This window comes from Wickerhamomyces ciferrii, contig 00250, assembly GCF_000313485.1.
Source record: "Wickerhamomyces ciferrii WGS project CAIF00000000 data, strain NRRL Y-1031 F-60-10, contig 00250, whole genome shotgun sequence".
Taxonomy (NCBI): Eukaryota; Fungi; Ascomycota; class Saccharomycetes; order Phaffomycetales; family Wickerhamomycetaceae; genus Hansenula; species Hansenula ciferrii.
In genome coordinates this window covers 15,685-28,453 of record NW_011887490.1, presented here as the reverse complement: position 1 = coordinate 28,453, position 12,769 = coordinate 15,685, and the positions used below count along the sequence as shown (strand labels likewise).

Sequence of the window (12,769 nt, the reverse complement as noted above, 5' to 3'; positions counted from 1 at the left end):
GTTTACTTTTTCTTTATTATTTGTTTACGTTTCGTGAAGTTTCGATTTTTTATTTTTTCGCGTGATTTACTCATGGATTATGTAATCCACAAATGCTTAGTCATTTTTGGCATCGGTTTTATCGTGCTTTCCAAATATAATAGGTGTATTCAGAATTTCTTATATATATTGTGCAGTTTAGTGGTTGAAAATTTATTCAGGTTGGTTCTACAGATGCTGGTAATCATATAGCTCCTCTTGAATATTTATAAACAATGGCTTATCAAAAACCATATTCAAAATTGAACTTCATATCGTTCGCCTTAGCATGTTTCTTCAATATATCCTTTATGGTGTTTATGAGTTCCACTCAATCATTCTTTTTAACTGATATTTTGGGTATTTCTTCCAAAATTGGTGATTACATTGGTACTTTGGGATTTGCTGATGAGTTAATGTCAATTGCTTTGAGTCCATTCTTGGGGACTTTAAGTGACAAGATTGGTCCAAAATATATTCTAGTATTTGGTGTTTTTAGTGTTGGGTTATCTTTCTTCATCTTTACCTTAGCACAAAATGTTTATCCAGATCTCTTGTTAATCAGATTATTCTTTGCTATAGGTGCTACTGCTGCTGGATCGATGATGACAGCTTTATTGGCAGAACTTTCAGCTTCAGGTTTCCAATTAAGCTCTTTACTCAACTTCAAGAATTCAAATGTTGAATATAGTGCTCTAGGTGACGCTTCTGAAGTCTCCAATACTGAACAAGAACCATTAGAAGATTCTGAAGGTAAGGCTATCAGCAAAAGAAATGGAAAATTAACTTCAGTTATTGGTATAGCATCAGGTACAGGTGCTGTATTTTCAGTTTCTGTTTATTTACCTTTGCCTACAAGATTTGGTCAAATTGAACCACCAGCACCTGCTTTAAAACATTCATACTTTGTTGTTGGTGGTATTGCACTTGCCGCTTCTTTGTTTTTATCTTGGGGTTTATTTTCAAATAAGACTTTTAAAATTCCATATCTATCAAAATATTTATCACCATATGATGATGTGTTAGATGAAATTGAAAGAGAAGAACATCAAGTTCATTTAGAAGAAGAGAAACATACCTATTTTGGATTAATGAAACTTGGGTTTTTGGAAGCTAAAGATCCAAAGATTGCATTAGGTTATCTCGGTGGATTTTTAAGTCGTTCTACTACTGTTGTTGCAGCTGCTTTCATACCGTTGTATGTTAACAGATATTACTATGATAATGGTTATTGCTCTCATATGGATAGATCAAGTTGTAAAGAAGCTTATGTTCAAGCCGCAATTCTAGTTGGAATTTGTCATACGGTTTCTTTAGTATTTGCTCCAATTTTTGGTTATTTGGCTGATAAACATGGTCGTAAAAATTCAATGATCTTAGCTTGTGTTTTAGGACTTGTTGGATCTTTTGGTTTTGCCTTTTTGAAAAATCCTAAATCAGCTACAGCTATTGTATTTAGTTGTTTCTTTGGTGCTGGTGAAATTGGTAGTATTCTTGTATCTTTATCATTATGTACAGATAAGAAAAGAGCTCATAATGGATCAATCTCTGGTGTTTATTCACTCATTGGTGGTATAGGGATTTTACTGATTTCAAAAGCTGGTGGATTTACTGCTGATTATTGGGTTGGTGGTCCATTCATTATTTTGGGCTCTTTCCAAATTATAACAATTCTATTTTCACTTTACGTTGGTGGTCATTTTGATTTCATTATATCAAAATTTACTTCCAGCGTCAGATTGGAGCAATAACTTGCTGCACGCAATTAATACAATTATATATGTAAATAATATACAAATAAAATACAATGATCCGCCTGTAGAAAACAAAGATAGCGTTAAAATATTCTACAATAGATTAATCTAAAAGTACATTAATGATATTTTATTCAAAAAAACACAGAATAATAGCGCAGACCCCAACAGAAAAATAAGTAGATTCGTATATATATGATTTTAAATAACCTAATCTTGAGTTTTTTGGGAACCACGTAATAAACCAGTTCTTCTGGCAGCAATCAAACCAGCTTTTTGACCTGGAACAGCACCTCTAGAAATGGTTGAAGCTTTACCAATATGTTGATGGTTACCACCCCCGTGTGGATGGTCAACTGGATTCATAGCAACACCACGAGTTTTTGGCCATGAGTTACGTTTAACTCTGTATTTGTGGAAGGCTCTACCAGCTTTCAATAATGGTTTATCAACACGACCACCACCGGCAATAACACCGATGACACCTCTAGCGTCTGATGAAACAATTTTTTTAGCACCAGATGGTAATTTAATTCTAGTTTTACCTTCATCTGGGTTGTGACCGATAACAATAACATAGTTACCTGAAGTTCTAGCAACAGCACCTCTGTCACCTGGTTTTTCTTCAACGTTTGAAACAATAGTACCTTCTGGGACTGAACCTAATGGTAAAACGTTACCAACGTTTAATGAAGCTTTTTTACCAGCGTAGATGAATTGACCAGTGTAAACACCTTCGTTAGCAATGAAGATTTCTTCACGTAATTTATATCTGTATGGATCACGGAAAACAACTTTAGCTAATGGAGCACCTCTACCAGCATCGTGAATAATTTGTTTAACGACACCACGGATGTAACCATGTTTTTCAGCGTAATCGTAGGTTCTTAATTTAGCAGCACCTTCTCTTAATCTGGTGTGAGCGGTGAAGATTGAACCAGCACCTTTTCTTTGGTTACGAATAACTCTACCTATTTAAAATTTGTTAGTATAAATTCTTGGGTACAGATTCATTATGAGATGAAAGAAAAACTTGATAACAAAACATTTAAGAACGTTGTAAATCTGATTCTTGACACATGATATATTCTTATTCAACTGTACTGATGATATTTCTAATCTTAATCTTTAGACTACTTAATCTTATAATACTGAAATTTTTCACTAAATCTTCCCACACTTTGAAAAATCATTAACTTTATTCCAACTGTATTGATCTTTTATATCTCATCTAAATTCATAATAATCTGTTTATTCTCTTCATCTCATATCCTTGTATCATCAAAGACATACCCATTGTTGATTAGTTTTTTGGTTGGTGTTCCTAATACTCTATATGTTAATGAATTGTATATTTTATCTTTTTCAAGTTTTCACAAGGATGTGTGTAAAATTGTTTTCGCAAAGTGTTGCGTAACCATTACCAAATACGGAACCTCCTTGGGAGTTTTCAGAATGGGACTGTTTTTCTTCCACCAGGACACCACTTTTCATCATTTGTGTGGAATATTTCAGAACATGTGTATATCTCAGCACAATATTTAATTGTATCAACTTTAGAAATCTGAAATCATGGGGAAATTCGTTGTTCAGGCAACTGAAATCAAAAGCTTATACCATTATATTAATTTACACTGTCATCATTTTATGTGACTTTATAAGTTATTTAACTTCAAGATTCTTTAGCATTGTTATGCTACGTTCTACTGGTTCATGAAACTTCATAATTCTACAATCTTACAACAAAAATTTCATTAGTTATCCAACTCTACTTAAACAATTCTAAATTAAAAACACTGCAATAAAAAATAAGATAGAAAACAACATTAACATCCAAACAATGGACTTGGTCAGAGCTATATAGAGTTGGGAATTGGGTATATTCAGAAGCATTCATTCATCATCAGATTACAACACATTGAATAAAGATAGTAGGTCTCAAGCAGCAACTGATTCAGGTTGTGGTTTACTATCAATTTTGAAACAAACAGATTCATCGTCATCATCTTCTTGAACAACATCAATTGAATCTTCATGGGTTTCTTCAACTGGTAATTGTTGTTTAGATTTTTCATCTTTCTCAACATCATCTGAAGCTGGCTTTGCTGATGATGATGCTGCTGCTGCTGCTGCTGCGTTAGCTTCTTGGTCCAATTTAGCTTGTTTCTTTTGACGAACTTCGGCTGCCTTTTTAACATCCTCAATCTTGGAAACATAAGCAGCACGAATACCAACAACTTTGTTCTTAATTTTTTGATCATTAAGAGTTTCAATCGCTTTGGAAACACCATCTTCAACTGATAAGGTAACTAATGCAGAAACATATCTTTGATGGAAACGTAATGGATGTTGTTTCTTATTGATACGATTTTTGAAGATATAAACATCAGTTGGTCCAAATTCATGGAAAAATTCACGAAGGTCACCATCAGTGGCTTTTGGAGAAAGACGGCTGATAAAAACGGTATCTTTTGAAGTTTCAGGTTCTTGCTCTTTATCTAATGCTTCCTCTCCATCAACAAGAGGTTTCAGCTTTTCACCATCAGTATCAACGGAAATCCCAGAACCTAAGTTTTCATCTTCATTTGATTCTGTTGCAGCACCTGGAATCGCTTTTTCTTCATCATTACCTTCTGCATTATCAGTTTGAACAGCTTGTTCATCCAGTTCATCAATTTTTTCAGTTGTTGCTTTTTCAGCTCTTGATTTACGATGGAAAGCACCACGTCTTGATCTTGTTCTTCTCAAAAAGGTATTTTGTGGGGAATAAGGAACAAAAGGTTTGACTCTTAAAGCACGATCATTCACAATCTTACCATTGATTTCCTTTCTGGCCAGTTCAGCGTCTAATTCATTGGCAAATTCAACATAAGCAACACCTAAAGACTTTTGATGAATTGATTTAAATCCTTTAACAGTTTGACTTGGGATAATGATGGAGACACTAAATAGTTGAATTGTTAGCCGCTGTGTTTTGAACCATAGATAAACCATGAAAATAAATTGCTAAAACAAATAAGGGTATTAAAATCTTACATTTCATAATCATTTAATAAATCTTTCAATTCATCTTCAGTAGTTTGATAACTAATATTGGAAACAAATAAACGTTTTGGATTGATCTTAGCGCCTTTTTCAACAATATCTGGAGAACCTGTATCACTTTGGACTGATGAATCAACAGCACTTCCTTCAACACTTAACACAGCGGTATCATTAATTAATTCAGAAGGGACAGCACTTAATGCTGACTCTGGAGCGCCTTGATATGGACCTTGTTCTTGTGACATCTTGACCTTGACAATTGACTAAAGCTTGGACAAATCAGTTCTAAAGTAAACGTCAACAAGTTTGGTTTTTCTACAATTTACAGAGTATTTATAGGAAATCGGAAAATTCAAACCACAAAGACAAAATTAAAAACAAAACTTGGTAAACAAGGCGGCTAATCTGAAAATTGTTGCAGTAACATCAGATACTGAACATAGTTATCTGGATATCTAATCTCCTTAATGTTGTCTTGTTTTGATTCCTAATCATATTGTGTCTTTGTGTCTTCTTGATGAATCTTCAATGCTTACAAGCTGGGATGAATTTTTTAATATTTTCCTTTAACCATCAAATGATATACATTAAAAACTTCAACTGTGAATACACCAAAAGCCAAATTTAATACAACATAATTCTAATCTTAATTTTTAAATAAAACCTATTATAATATCATGATTATATCAAATTTATTTTTTTTCAGCACGAGCAGCAGCTAAAGCTTTAGCAGTTCCGTGTAAAGCATGTTTGTGGTTACGACGGAATTTTGGATCAACACCTTTCAAAGATGGGTATCTGAAGGTCTTTGGTTTTTTAATACCGTTTCTGTGAGCTTTTCTGGTTTGGTTATGAGCGGTATGGTTCTTTGATTTAGCCATTTCTATAAAATTGTTAGTTATATTATTCCAAATACTTGTAATTCTCCTTAAGGGATGTGATTTTCAATGTGATTACTATTCTCGTTCTGGATTCATGATAGCTGGTATCTTTCAAGGCATGAGTAGTTGGTTTCCTTCTTCTTAAGTTCAACAGTTCATTTTCATATTTCCTTCAGGTACATTTGCACAAATATATGGGTTCAGTACTTCTTTTAGATCATGCCTCCATTCTCTCTTCATTCACATGTTTATACCCCGTAAGGAAAACTAACAATAGTATCCTTACTTACTGAATTATGGGTTTGTTGATGTATACAACTCTTCTAACAGTAACAGACTATAGTCAAGATGACTTTTCAAGATACTTTTCATCACAACGAACCAACAACCGCAACGGGAAACACTCTCACCAACTAGCGTGTGTGGCTCTTACCATCTCAGTAACTTAGGCAGAGAAAGTTCGCGAAACCTTAAGGCTTAGGCAGAGATTCAGTTTGGAGTCCCTTCTAAGCGTCCCTTTACCACTTAGCTCTCTCCCAGCGAAAAAAAAATAACATTACAAAATTAAGAGATTTATCTAATGTGACTGCTAGGTGTAAAGATGTTGAATACATCAGGTGATCTATTAGTTTAGGGCTTATGGTACAGTAAATCTATAAAGCTTATATTCAAGTATTTACTTGATCAAAATGTGTCAAGTGCTCGATAGAGATCCAGATAACCATGCAGGTGAATATACCTGTGTGTTAGTTGACCTTGTGTTTGAGCAAACAGCACGGAATGAGCTCAGTTAAGAGGTTTATTTCAAATAAGTTCACCAAAATAGATCCAATATTAATGATTACAATATCTACATTTCCAACATATTAAATAGTATATACATAAATCATTATATTTTAAACCTAATTGGAGATTTTATGAAATCTGTTTATATAAATAAACCTTTATGGGATGTCATATCGGACGTCACGAATATAAATATGCATTAAATAGTAACTTCTGATTTGTTATTAAATGTTGAAACTTGAATGTTGATATAAATTATTGATATTAATAAATGAATGATATTTGAAGGACTTTGTGAGTAATCATTTAAATTGTGATCTATTTCAATTTATAGAATAATCTTGGAGCGGTACAATCATTAACACAGTGTTGTAAATGGAAGAATTCTTCAACACAATCTTCTTTGTAATCTTTGTCTTCATAACCTTCTTCTTCTTGTTCTTTAGTAACTCTTTCGACACATTCAGCGTAATGATGGACGTATGAGTGACAATCTTTAGTTTCAGCACATTCTGATCTTAATTTGTCTAATTGATCACCAGCTTCTTCTTCTTCGTCTTCATCGTCTTCGTCTTCATCTTCTTCTTCCTCTTCTTCTTCTTCTTCTTCAGCTTCTTCATCATTTTCAGCCTTAGCTAAAGTTGGAACAAAAGCATCTTTTAACTCATCAAGAGCTTCGGAAATCAAAGTCAACATCTTGATCTGGTTCTATATCAATGGAGTTCTTATCAAATCTATGTTTAATTAGTACACATTTCTGAATATTTTCATTTTTCTTCGTTTCTCACTTTTTTTTCGTAATGCTGATTTTCTTGACTTTTCATTGGCTTAAAATCTTAACGTCTATGAAAATCAAATACGATAAAGTATTCGAGATTCACTAAACACGATCATCATACAAGTACACTGTAGTATGTACTGAGAATAAGAGGTCATAAAGAGTGAATCTACGCTAAATGAATTAACCGAAAACCCAAAAATCAAATTATTACTATACAAATATTATATTATTATAGTTGAAAAGAGTTAAACCTCTTAAGCTTTAGCAGCAGCAGCGGCTCTTTTAGCTGATTTAGATTGTGATTTAGCACCTAAGATACCACCACCCCAGTGTTTTCTGGTTTCATCAAATGTATCATTAAAGTTAGCAGTAACAGTTGAGACTAAAGTAGCTAAAGCACCTTCATCTTCAGCTTTAACTTCGGTTAAAGCAGCAACTGAAGCAGTTTTTAAGTGAACTAAAGTACCTAATCTAGCTTTACCTTTAACAATAGCATATGGAATACCTAATTTTCTGCATAAAGCTGGTAAGAAGATAACTAATTCAATTGGATCAACATCATTAGCGATTAAGACTAATTTAGCTTTTTTGTTTTCAATTAAAGAAACAACATGGTTTAAACCGTATTTAACAACATATGGTTTTTCTGAAGCTTCTTGTCTTGATTTACCTTCAGCAATGGCAGCGGCTTCTTTGGTTAATCTTTCTTTCTTTTGAGCAGAAGTTTCTGGTCTGTATTTGTTGAATAATTTGAAAGCTTGAGCAGCAGTGTTTCTATCTAAAGTATGTTGGAATTGAGCAATTGCTGGTGGAACTTTTAATCTTAAAGATAAGATCTTTCTTTGTCTTTGTAATCTGACATATTCTGGCCATTTAACAAATCTTGATAAGTTTCTTTTTGGTTGAATGTTTTGACCAATACCAAATTTCTTTGGTTTTGATTCAACTAATGGGTTTTTTGAACCTTTAGCAGATTTTGAGTTTTTTGAAGATAATGGAGCTGGAGCAACTTTTTTACTAGCAGGCTGTATCATTGAGATTAGTGATTTGGTCCCTTAACATATAGTCAAGAACAGAAAAAATCACATCAAGAACAAACTTGAACATCTCTACAGTAATCATAAACTTCATTCAGGAAGTATGAAAACTCAGCCTGTGCAACAAGGATAGTATGCACATTCATTAATAAATGGTGGAAAACAAACAAAAAGAAGCCGTATAGAATATTCCAATAATCAAAGCTCCATATACCAAGGGTTTAACTTCTTGAGGAACTTGATTTTAACAGAACAAAAACTTCCATGGCCAATATATTTTGTGTTATAATGAAAAGTTGAAAAAACTATTCAAAATTCACACCTTTAATAATAGAACATCGTCAACACCCCAAGTGCACTACTGAAATAGTAGATCTGCCCAAGGAGCTCCAATAATGCTTTTTATCTATTACTTCCATAATATGGATGTTAAATCAAACTTACCATTTTGTTTATGTGTTGTGGTATCGTTATTGTTGAATTAAAAGAAGTAAATAGGAGTTCAAAATTGTTTTGAAAAAATTTTATATGTGAAAAAAAAAGCTGAAAAAAGCTTTCGCGAAAACAAGTTTTGGTAGATACACTCTTTTCTGAGAAAACGTAAGGGCCACGCAAGAAAGTACTGTCAGTTTCAATAGTGACATTATAAAATATAGAGATATCTGAAGTTATATGGTGAGTTCAACTAGAATCTTTTTAAAATGTACTACAAGTTAAATTTGTAAATAAAATATTATAATATTATAAGATAGTCCATGGATCTAAGAAATATAAAAAGTTAAGACGTATAAAGAAAACTTAAGCAAGAGCAAATATACCAGAAACACCATCCGAAATTGAAACCTCACCAACTATGATTAACTAGCAAGACCAAATTTTAAATAGCACATCAATATAATAAGCGTGTTATAATAACTTAAAAAGCTTAAGCAATAACACATTCACCAAAAAGCATACCGTTTTTGTAGAAGTTATCTTGGTTTTCTTGTTTGTCTTTTGGAGCAGCTGAAGCAGTTGAAGCAGTGAATGATGGTTGCATTTTTGAATTAGATTTAGTTGATTGATAAGCGAATGACTTAATGATGTAGAATAAGAAAGGATTTAATTGATAAAATATAGGAATTCACATCGTTATTTATATTGATTTTATGAGGCGATCTTCATGTTCCATGATTGTTTTGATGAAGTTTTGATTCTATCAATTGTAATGTATGAAGTTTTGATACTTTCCTAATCGGGATGACACAAAGGTATCTCTAATTAAGCGAAATTTTTACATTGCAATAATGAACAACAAATTTGTATAGAGATATACGTATAAAGAGATATGAGGCTAGGGTTAAAGCTATGAGCTCATGCTTGTTGTTCTTCACCTCATATTACTAGAAAAGTGAAAGACAAAGAGATCCTTCGAATAAAATCGTCTGTTCGATGTGTAAAAAGTTTCAACTGAATAGACATAACTTACCAAAACTGGATTTCACAAAGAATAAGATCAAAAGAAATTGGTAAAGCTAATGAAATGTGATCAGTGATGAAAATTTATGTGCATTGATTTAAAATCCAAGAGTTACTAGAATAAGTTGATATAATGGGCCAGCTCTGGTTCCAACAGAGTCTAACCTTTAGCCCCATTGTAAAGCATGGTACATGATGTTAGTGAATAAATCAAGGCATTTGGCATGTGGTATAGGTTTAAGCGACTTTGAAAGTCTTGGAAGTTTAAACTTCTATGATGATGTTTGGATATCGATCTTGGGGTTTGGAATTTTAAAAAGTGCTAATATTTGAGGATTTCAAAATACAATTCTATGTAAATTGGTGAATCAAGAACAGCCATTAGATATATTTGGGGCAACTTAATCTCTATGGAGTAGTTTGATTACTTGGAATTGGTGTTTCCATAAACCCTGAGATGAACTTCTGATTCTTAACTTTCAAGCCTCAAATATCGATTAAAAGAACTAATTATAAGACTTCATTTTGAAAAGAATATCCCACTATATTGATCCAATATTATTTCATAATATCAATCACAGATTAATGCCTTCTAACGATAACAATCTTCCTTAGATTACAAAATCTTCTTCATTTTACAAGATTGAAGTATCATGAGTTGAAAGTTGAAGTATGTAGTCTCATCCCGCGAAATTATGTGATCGTAAACGGAGCCACACACTTTAAAAGAACAATAAACATACCAAATCATTACAATATCAAAGAATAATCAATGCTGACTGGGAATCGTCAAATCCAGTGCTCTATTTGGTTACTGGTTTATAATGGATGATAATCAAACACAGGATGCTAGAGCTTTGAAAAGATCAATTGGTCAAAATGGTGGGAAATCAAAACAAGCAAAGACAACCAAAACAATCAATATATTATCATTACCTGATGAATGTTTGAGACGAGTGACTCAAAATCTTACGCAAGAGGATACATTATCATTATTATACTCTAATTCACATTTTGAAAGAGCTTGTAAATTCAGATTATACAGAAATATCATCATTTGTGAAAAGTATCAAGATCATTATTTTTATGAGTTGTCAAAGCAAAAGAAAACTACTATATTATCAGGATGGGATAATATCATCAAGTTCTTTAGAATGTTTTATTTGAATTCTCAAAAGGGAAAGAATTTGGATTTGGCTAAATATTTTGAAGAGATCTCTACTTATAATTTCTTGGATAGAGGTCGTGTTGATCCTTTTAAAGTATTATCAAAATCAGATTTAACAAATATATTAAGCTTAAGACAATTTTGGGATATTGCTATTAATAGTTTTGTTAATCTCAAAGTTTTTTACGGTCCTAAACTACCATTAGAGAAAGTTTTTTCATTTAAGGAAACAATTGTGTCAAATTTACGGAAATTATCAATTTCTATCGATGATTTTTCACCTTTAGGACCATTAGAAGACTATGATATTAATCTACCGCATTTGAAAAACTTAAAGATTAACTCTGATAGGGATTCGAGTGGTACTTATACTCCAAGAGTTCGCCTTGATTTTAAAACATGTTTGGTATTGGCCAAACTGTTAATAGTTGATGGATCGGCAAATAATACAACTTTAGAAGAGCTAGAAATAAATGGATCATTTGGTTCAATGGATAGACGCACTGAGCATAAACTTAGACATGCTAATCTAACAGAAGGTACAAGTTTAACTTTGTCCTATATTTTGGGGTTCAGAAATGCAACTTCTTCAGTCATGAAAGAAGTACCAAGTTTAAGTACAAATGGATTAGATGAATATGAAAGTGATAATGATAAAGATGCTGCGGATACAGATGAGGAACAAGAAGAGGAAGGAGAGAGAGAGTATGATGATGATATATACAACGATATAGCTGCACAATTTAGCACAAGAAATGGAAGTGGTATCAACGAATATCTTAGAGAATCTCTAGATTTTGAACCTCCTACACCTGAAATAGTGGGTTCATCACATAATAAACTTGGATTTGACCTCCAAGCCTATAATTCATTACCAGGTCTTAGAAATGCAAATTTTCAATATTTTGAAAGTGGAATCACATCACCTCGAGATGAATTTTTCGCTGTATTGGTTGATAACTTCGTCCAAAATGGAATAAAATTATTAAATTTGAAGAAACTTTCAGTTGCTAATATGGGTTTTGAAAAAGAACATTTTCTTCCTGGATCAAATTTTCTAAAAAACTTTGATGAATTATTTCCCAATTCTCATAAGCTTGAAACCTTGGATTTTAGGCAGGTCAGTCATGCTTTGTATATATTCAATGAAAATGAGGAACCACTTAATGATAATGAAGAAGCTGAGTTTTTTCAAAATGATGTACCATCATTCATTACACATTTAACAAACTCAATTCAAGCTTTTAACAATTTGAAAAAATTAGTACTGTACACTTATCAATATCAAGGATTGGGTGAACCAACTGAGTATGAACATGGCTTTATGGGAAATCATTGTATCAAACTTCATACTCAACTTCAAGCATTTTCAGCCAAAACCCCGAATTTAGAAGAGTTAGTTGTTTTCGGACCTGATAAAACAAAGTTAAGACATTTTTATAGAATCCTTTATAAATCACATGCAAGAAAAACAATAAAAAAGTTAACATATCATCAACCAGAAATAATATCAGAATTATGTTCCAAGATTCTTAATGCAAGAATTTTCAAAAAATTTAATAAACATAAAAACTTAAAAATGTTGGATGATTATTATTTTGGTTGTTCTAAGAAAATTGTTGAACATTTCATTACTACATCAAGAGTTGAAAATTATTGTGGAAACGAACTAATGAAATATAATGAAGATACAATGTTTTTCAAAGATGAATTCTTATATTTATTTGGAGATGATGCTAAAAGATTCTTTAGAATTTGTCCAAAACTTGAAGAATTTACTCTTTATGGATTTACATTTGAAAGAAATAAAAATATACTTGTTTAAAAAATATTTATGAATG

General features: G+C 32.2%; 7 protein-coding genes across 7 annotated transcripts; 2 read left to right on the top strand and 5 right to left on the bottom strand.

Annotated features, from left to right (window-relative positions):
- Window positions 1-254: 254 nt before the first annotated feature.
- BN7_6094 (putative glucose transporter HXT5) lies at window positions 255-1,769 on the top strand (the record flags this gene model as incomplete). Its single annotated transcript, XM_011273347.1, has 1 exon — window positions 255-1,769. The coding sequence occupies one exon, from the start codon at window positions 255-257 to the stop codon at window positions 1,767-1,769; it is 1,515 nt and encodes a 504-aa protein (XP_011271649.1).
- A 213-nt stretch (window positions 1,770-1,982) lies between these two features.
- RPL2A (60S ribosomal uL2 domain-containing protein) lies at window positions 1,983-3,269 on the bottom strand (the record flags this gene model as incomplete). Its single annotated transcript, XM_011273346.1, has 2 exons — window positions 1,983-2,737; window positions 3,197-3,269. The coding sequence occupies 2 exons, from the start codon at window positions 3,267-3,269 to the stop codon at window positions 1,983-1,985; spliced, it is 828 nt and encodes a 275-aa protein (XP_011271648.1).
- Window positions 3,270-3,710: 441 nt separating this feature from the next.
- RRT5 (Rrt5p) lies at window positions 3,711-4,766 on the bottom strand (the record flags this gene model as incomplete). Its single annotated transcript, XM_011273345.1, has 1 exon — window positions 3,711-4,766. One exon carries the CDS (start codon window positions 4,764-4,766, stop codon window positions 3,711-3,713), a length of 1,056 nt encoding a protein of 351 aa, XP_011271647.1.
- A 38-nt stretch (window positions 4,767-4,804) lies between these two features.
- Window positions 4,805-5,062, bottom strand: BN7_6091 (uncharacterized protein; the record flags this gene model as incomplete). Its single annotated transcript, XM_011273344.1, has 1 exon — window positions 4,805-5,062. One exon carries the CDS (start codon window positions 5,060-5,062, stop codon window positions 4,805-4,807), a length of 258 nt encoding a protein of 85 aa, XP_011271646.1.
- A 1,740-nt stretch (window positions 5,063-6,802) lies between these two features.
- Window positions 6,803-7,180, bottom strand: QCR6 (ubiquinol--cytochrome-c reductase subunit 6; the record flags this gene model as incomplete). The annotated part of the gene is made up of 1 exon (XM_011273343.1): window positions 6,803-7,180. The coding sequence occupies one exon, from the start codon at window positions 7,178-7,180 to the stop codon at window positions 6,803-6,805; it is 378 nt and encodes a 125-aa protein (XP_011271645.1).
- Window positions 7,181-7,519: 339 nt separating this feature from the next.
- On the bottom strand, window positions 7,520-8,299 carry BN7_6089 (60S ribosomal protein eL8; the record flags this gene model as incomplete). Its single annotated transcript, XM_011273342.1, has 1 exon — window positions 7,520-8,299. The coding sequence occupies one exon, from the start codon at window positions 8,297-8,299 to the stop codon at window positions 7,520-7,522; it is 780 nt and encodes a 259-aa protein (XP_011271644.1).
- Window positions 8,300-10,584: 2,285 nt separating this feature from the next.
- BN7_6088 (uncharacterized protein) lies at window positions 10,585-12,753 on the top strand (the record flags this gene model as incomplete). The annotated part of the gene is made up of 1 exon (XM_011273341.1): window positions 10,585-12,753. The coding sequence occupies one exon, from the start codon at window positions 10,585-10,587 to the stop codon at window positions 12,751-12,753; it is 2,169 nt and encodes a 722-aa protein (XP_011271643.1).
- Between the last annotated feature and the right edge of the window lie 16 nt (window positions 12,754-12,769).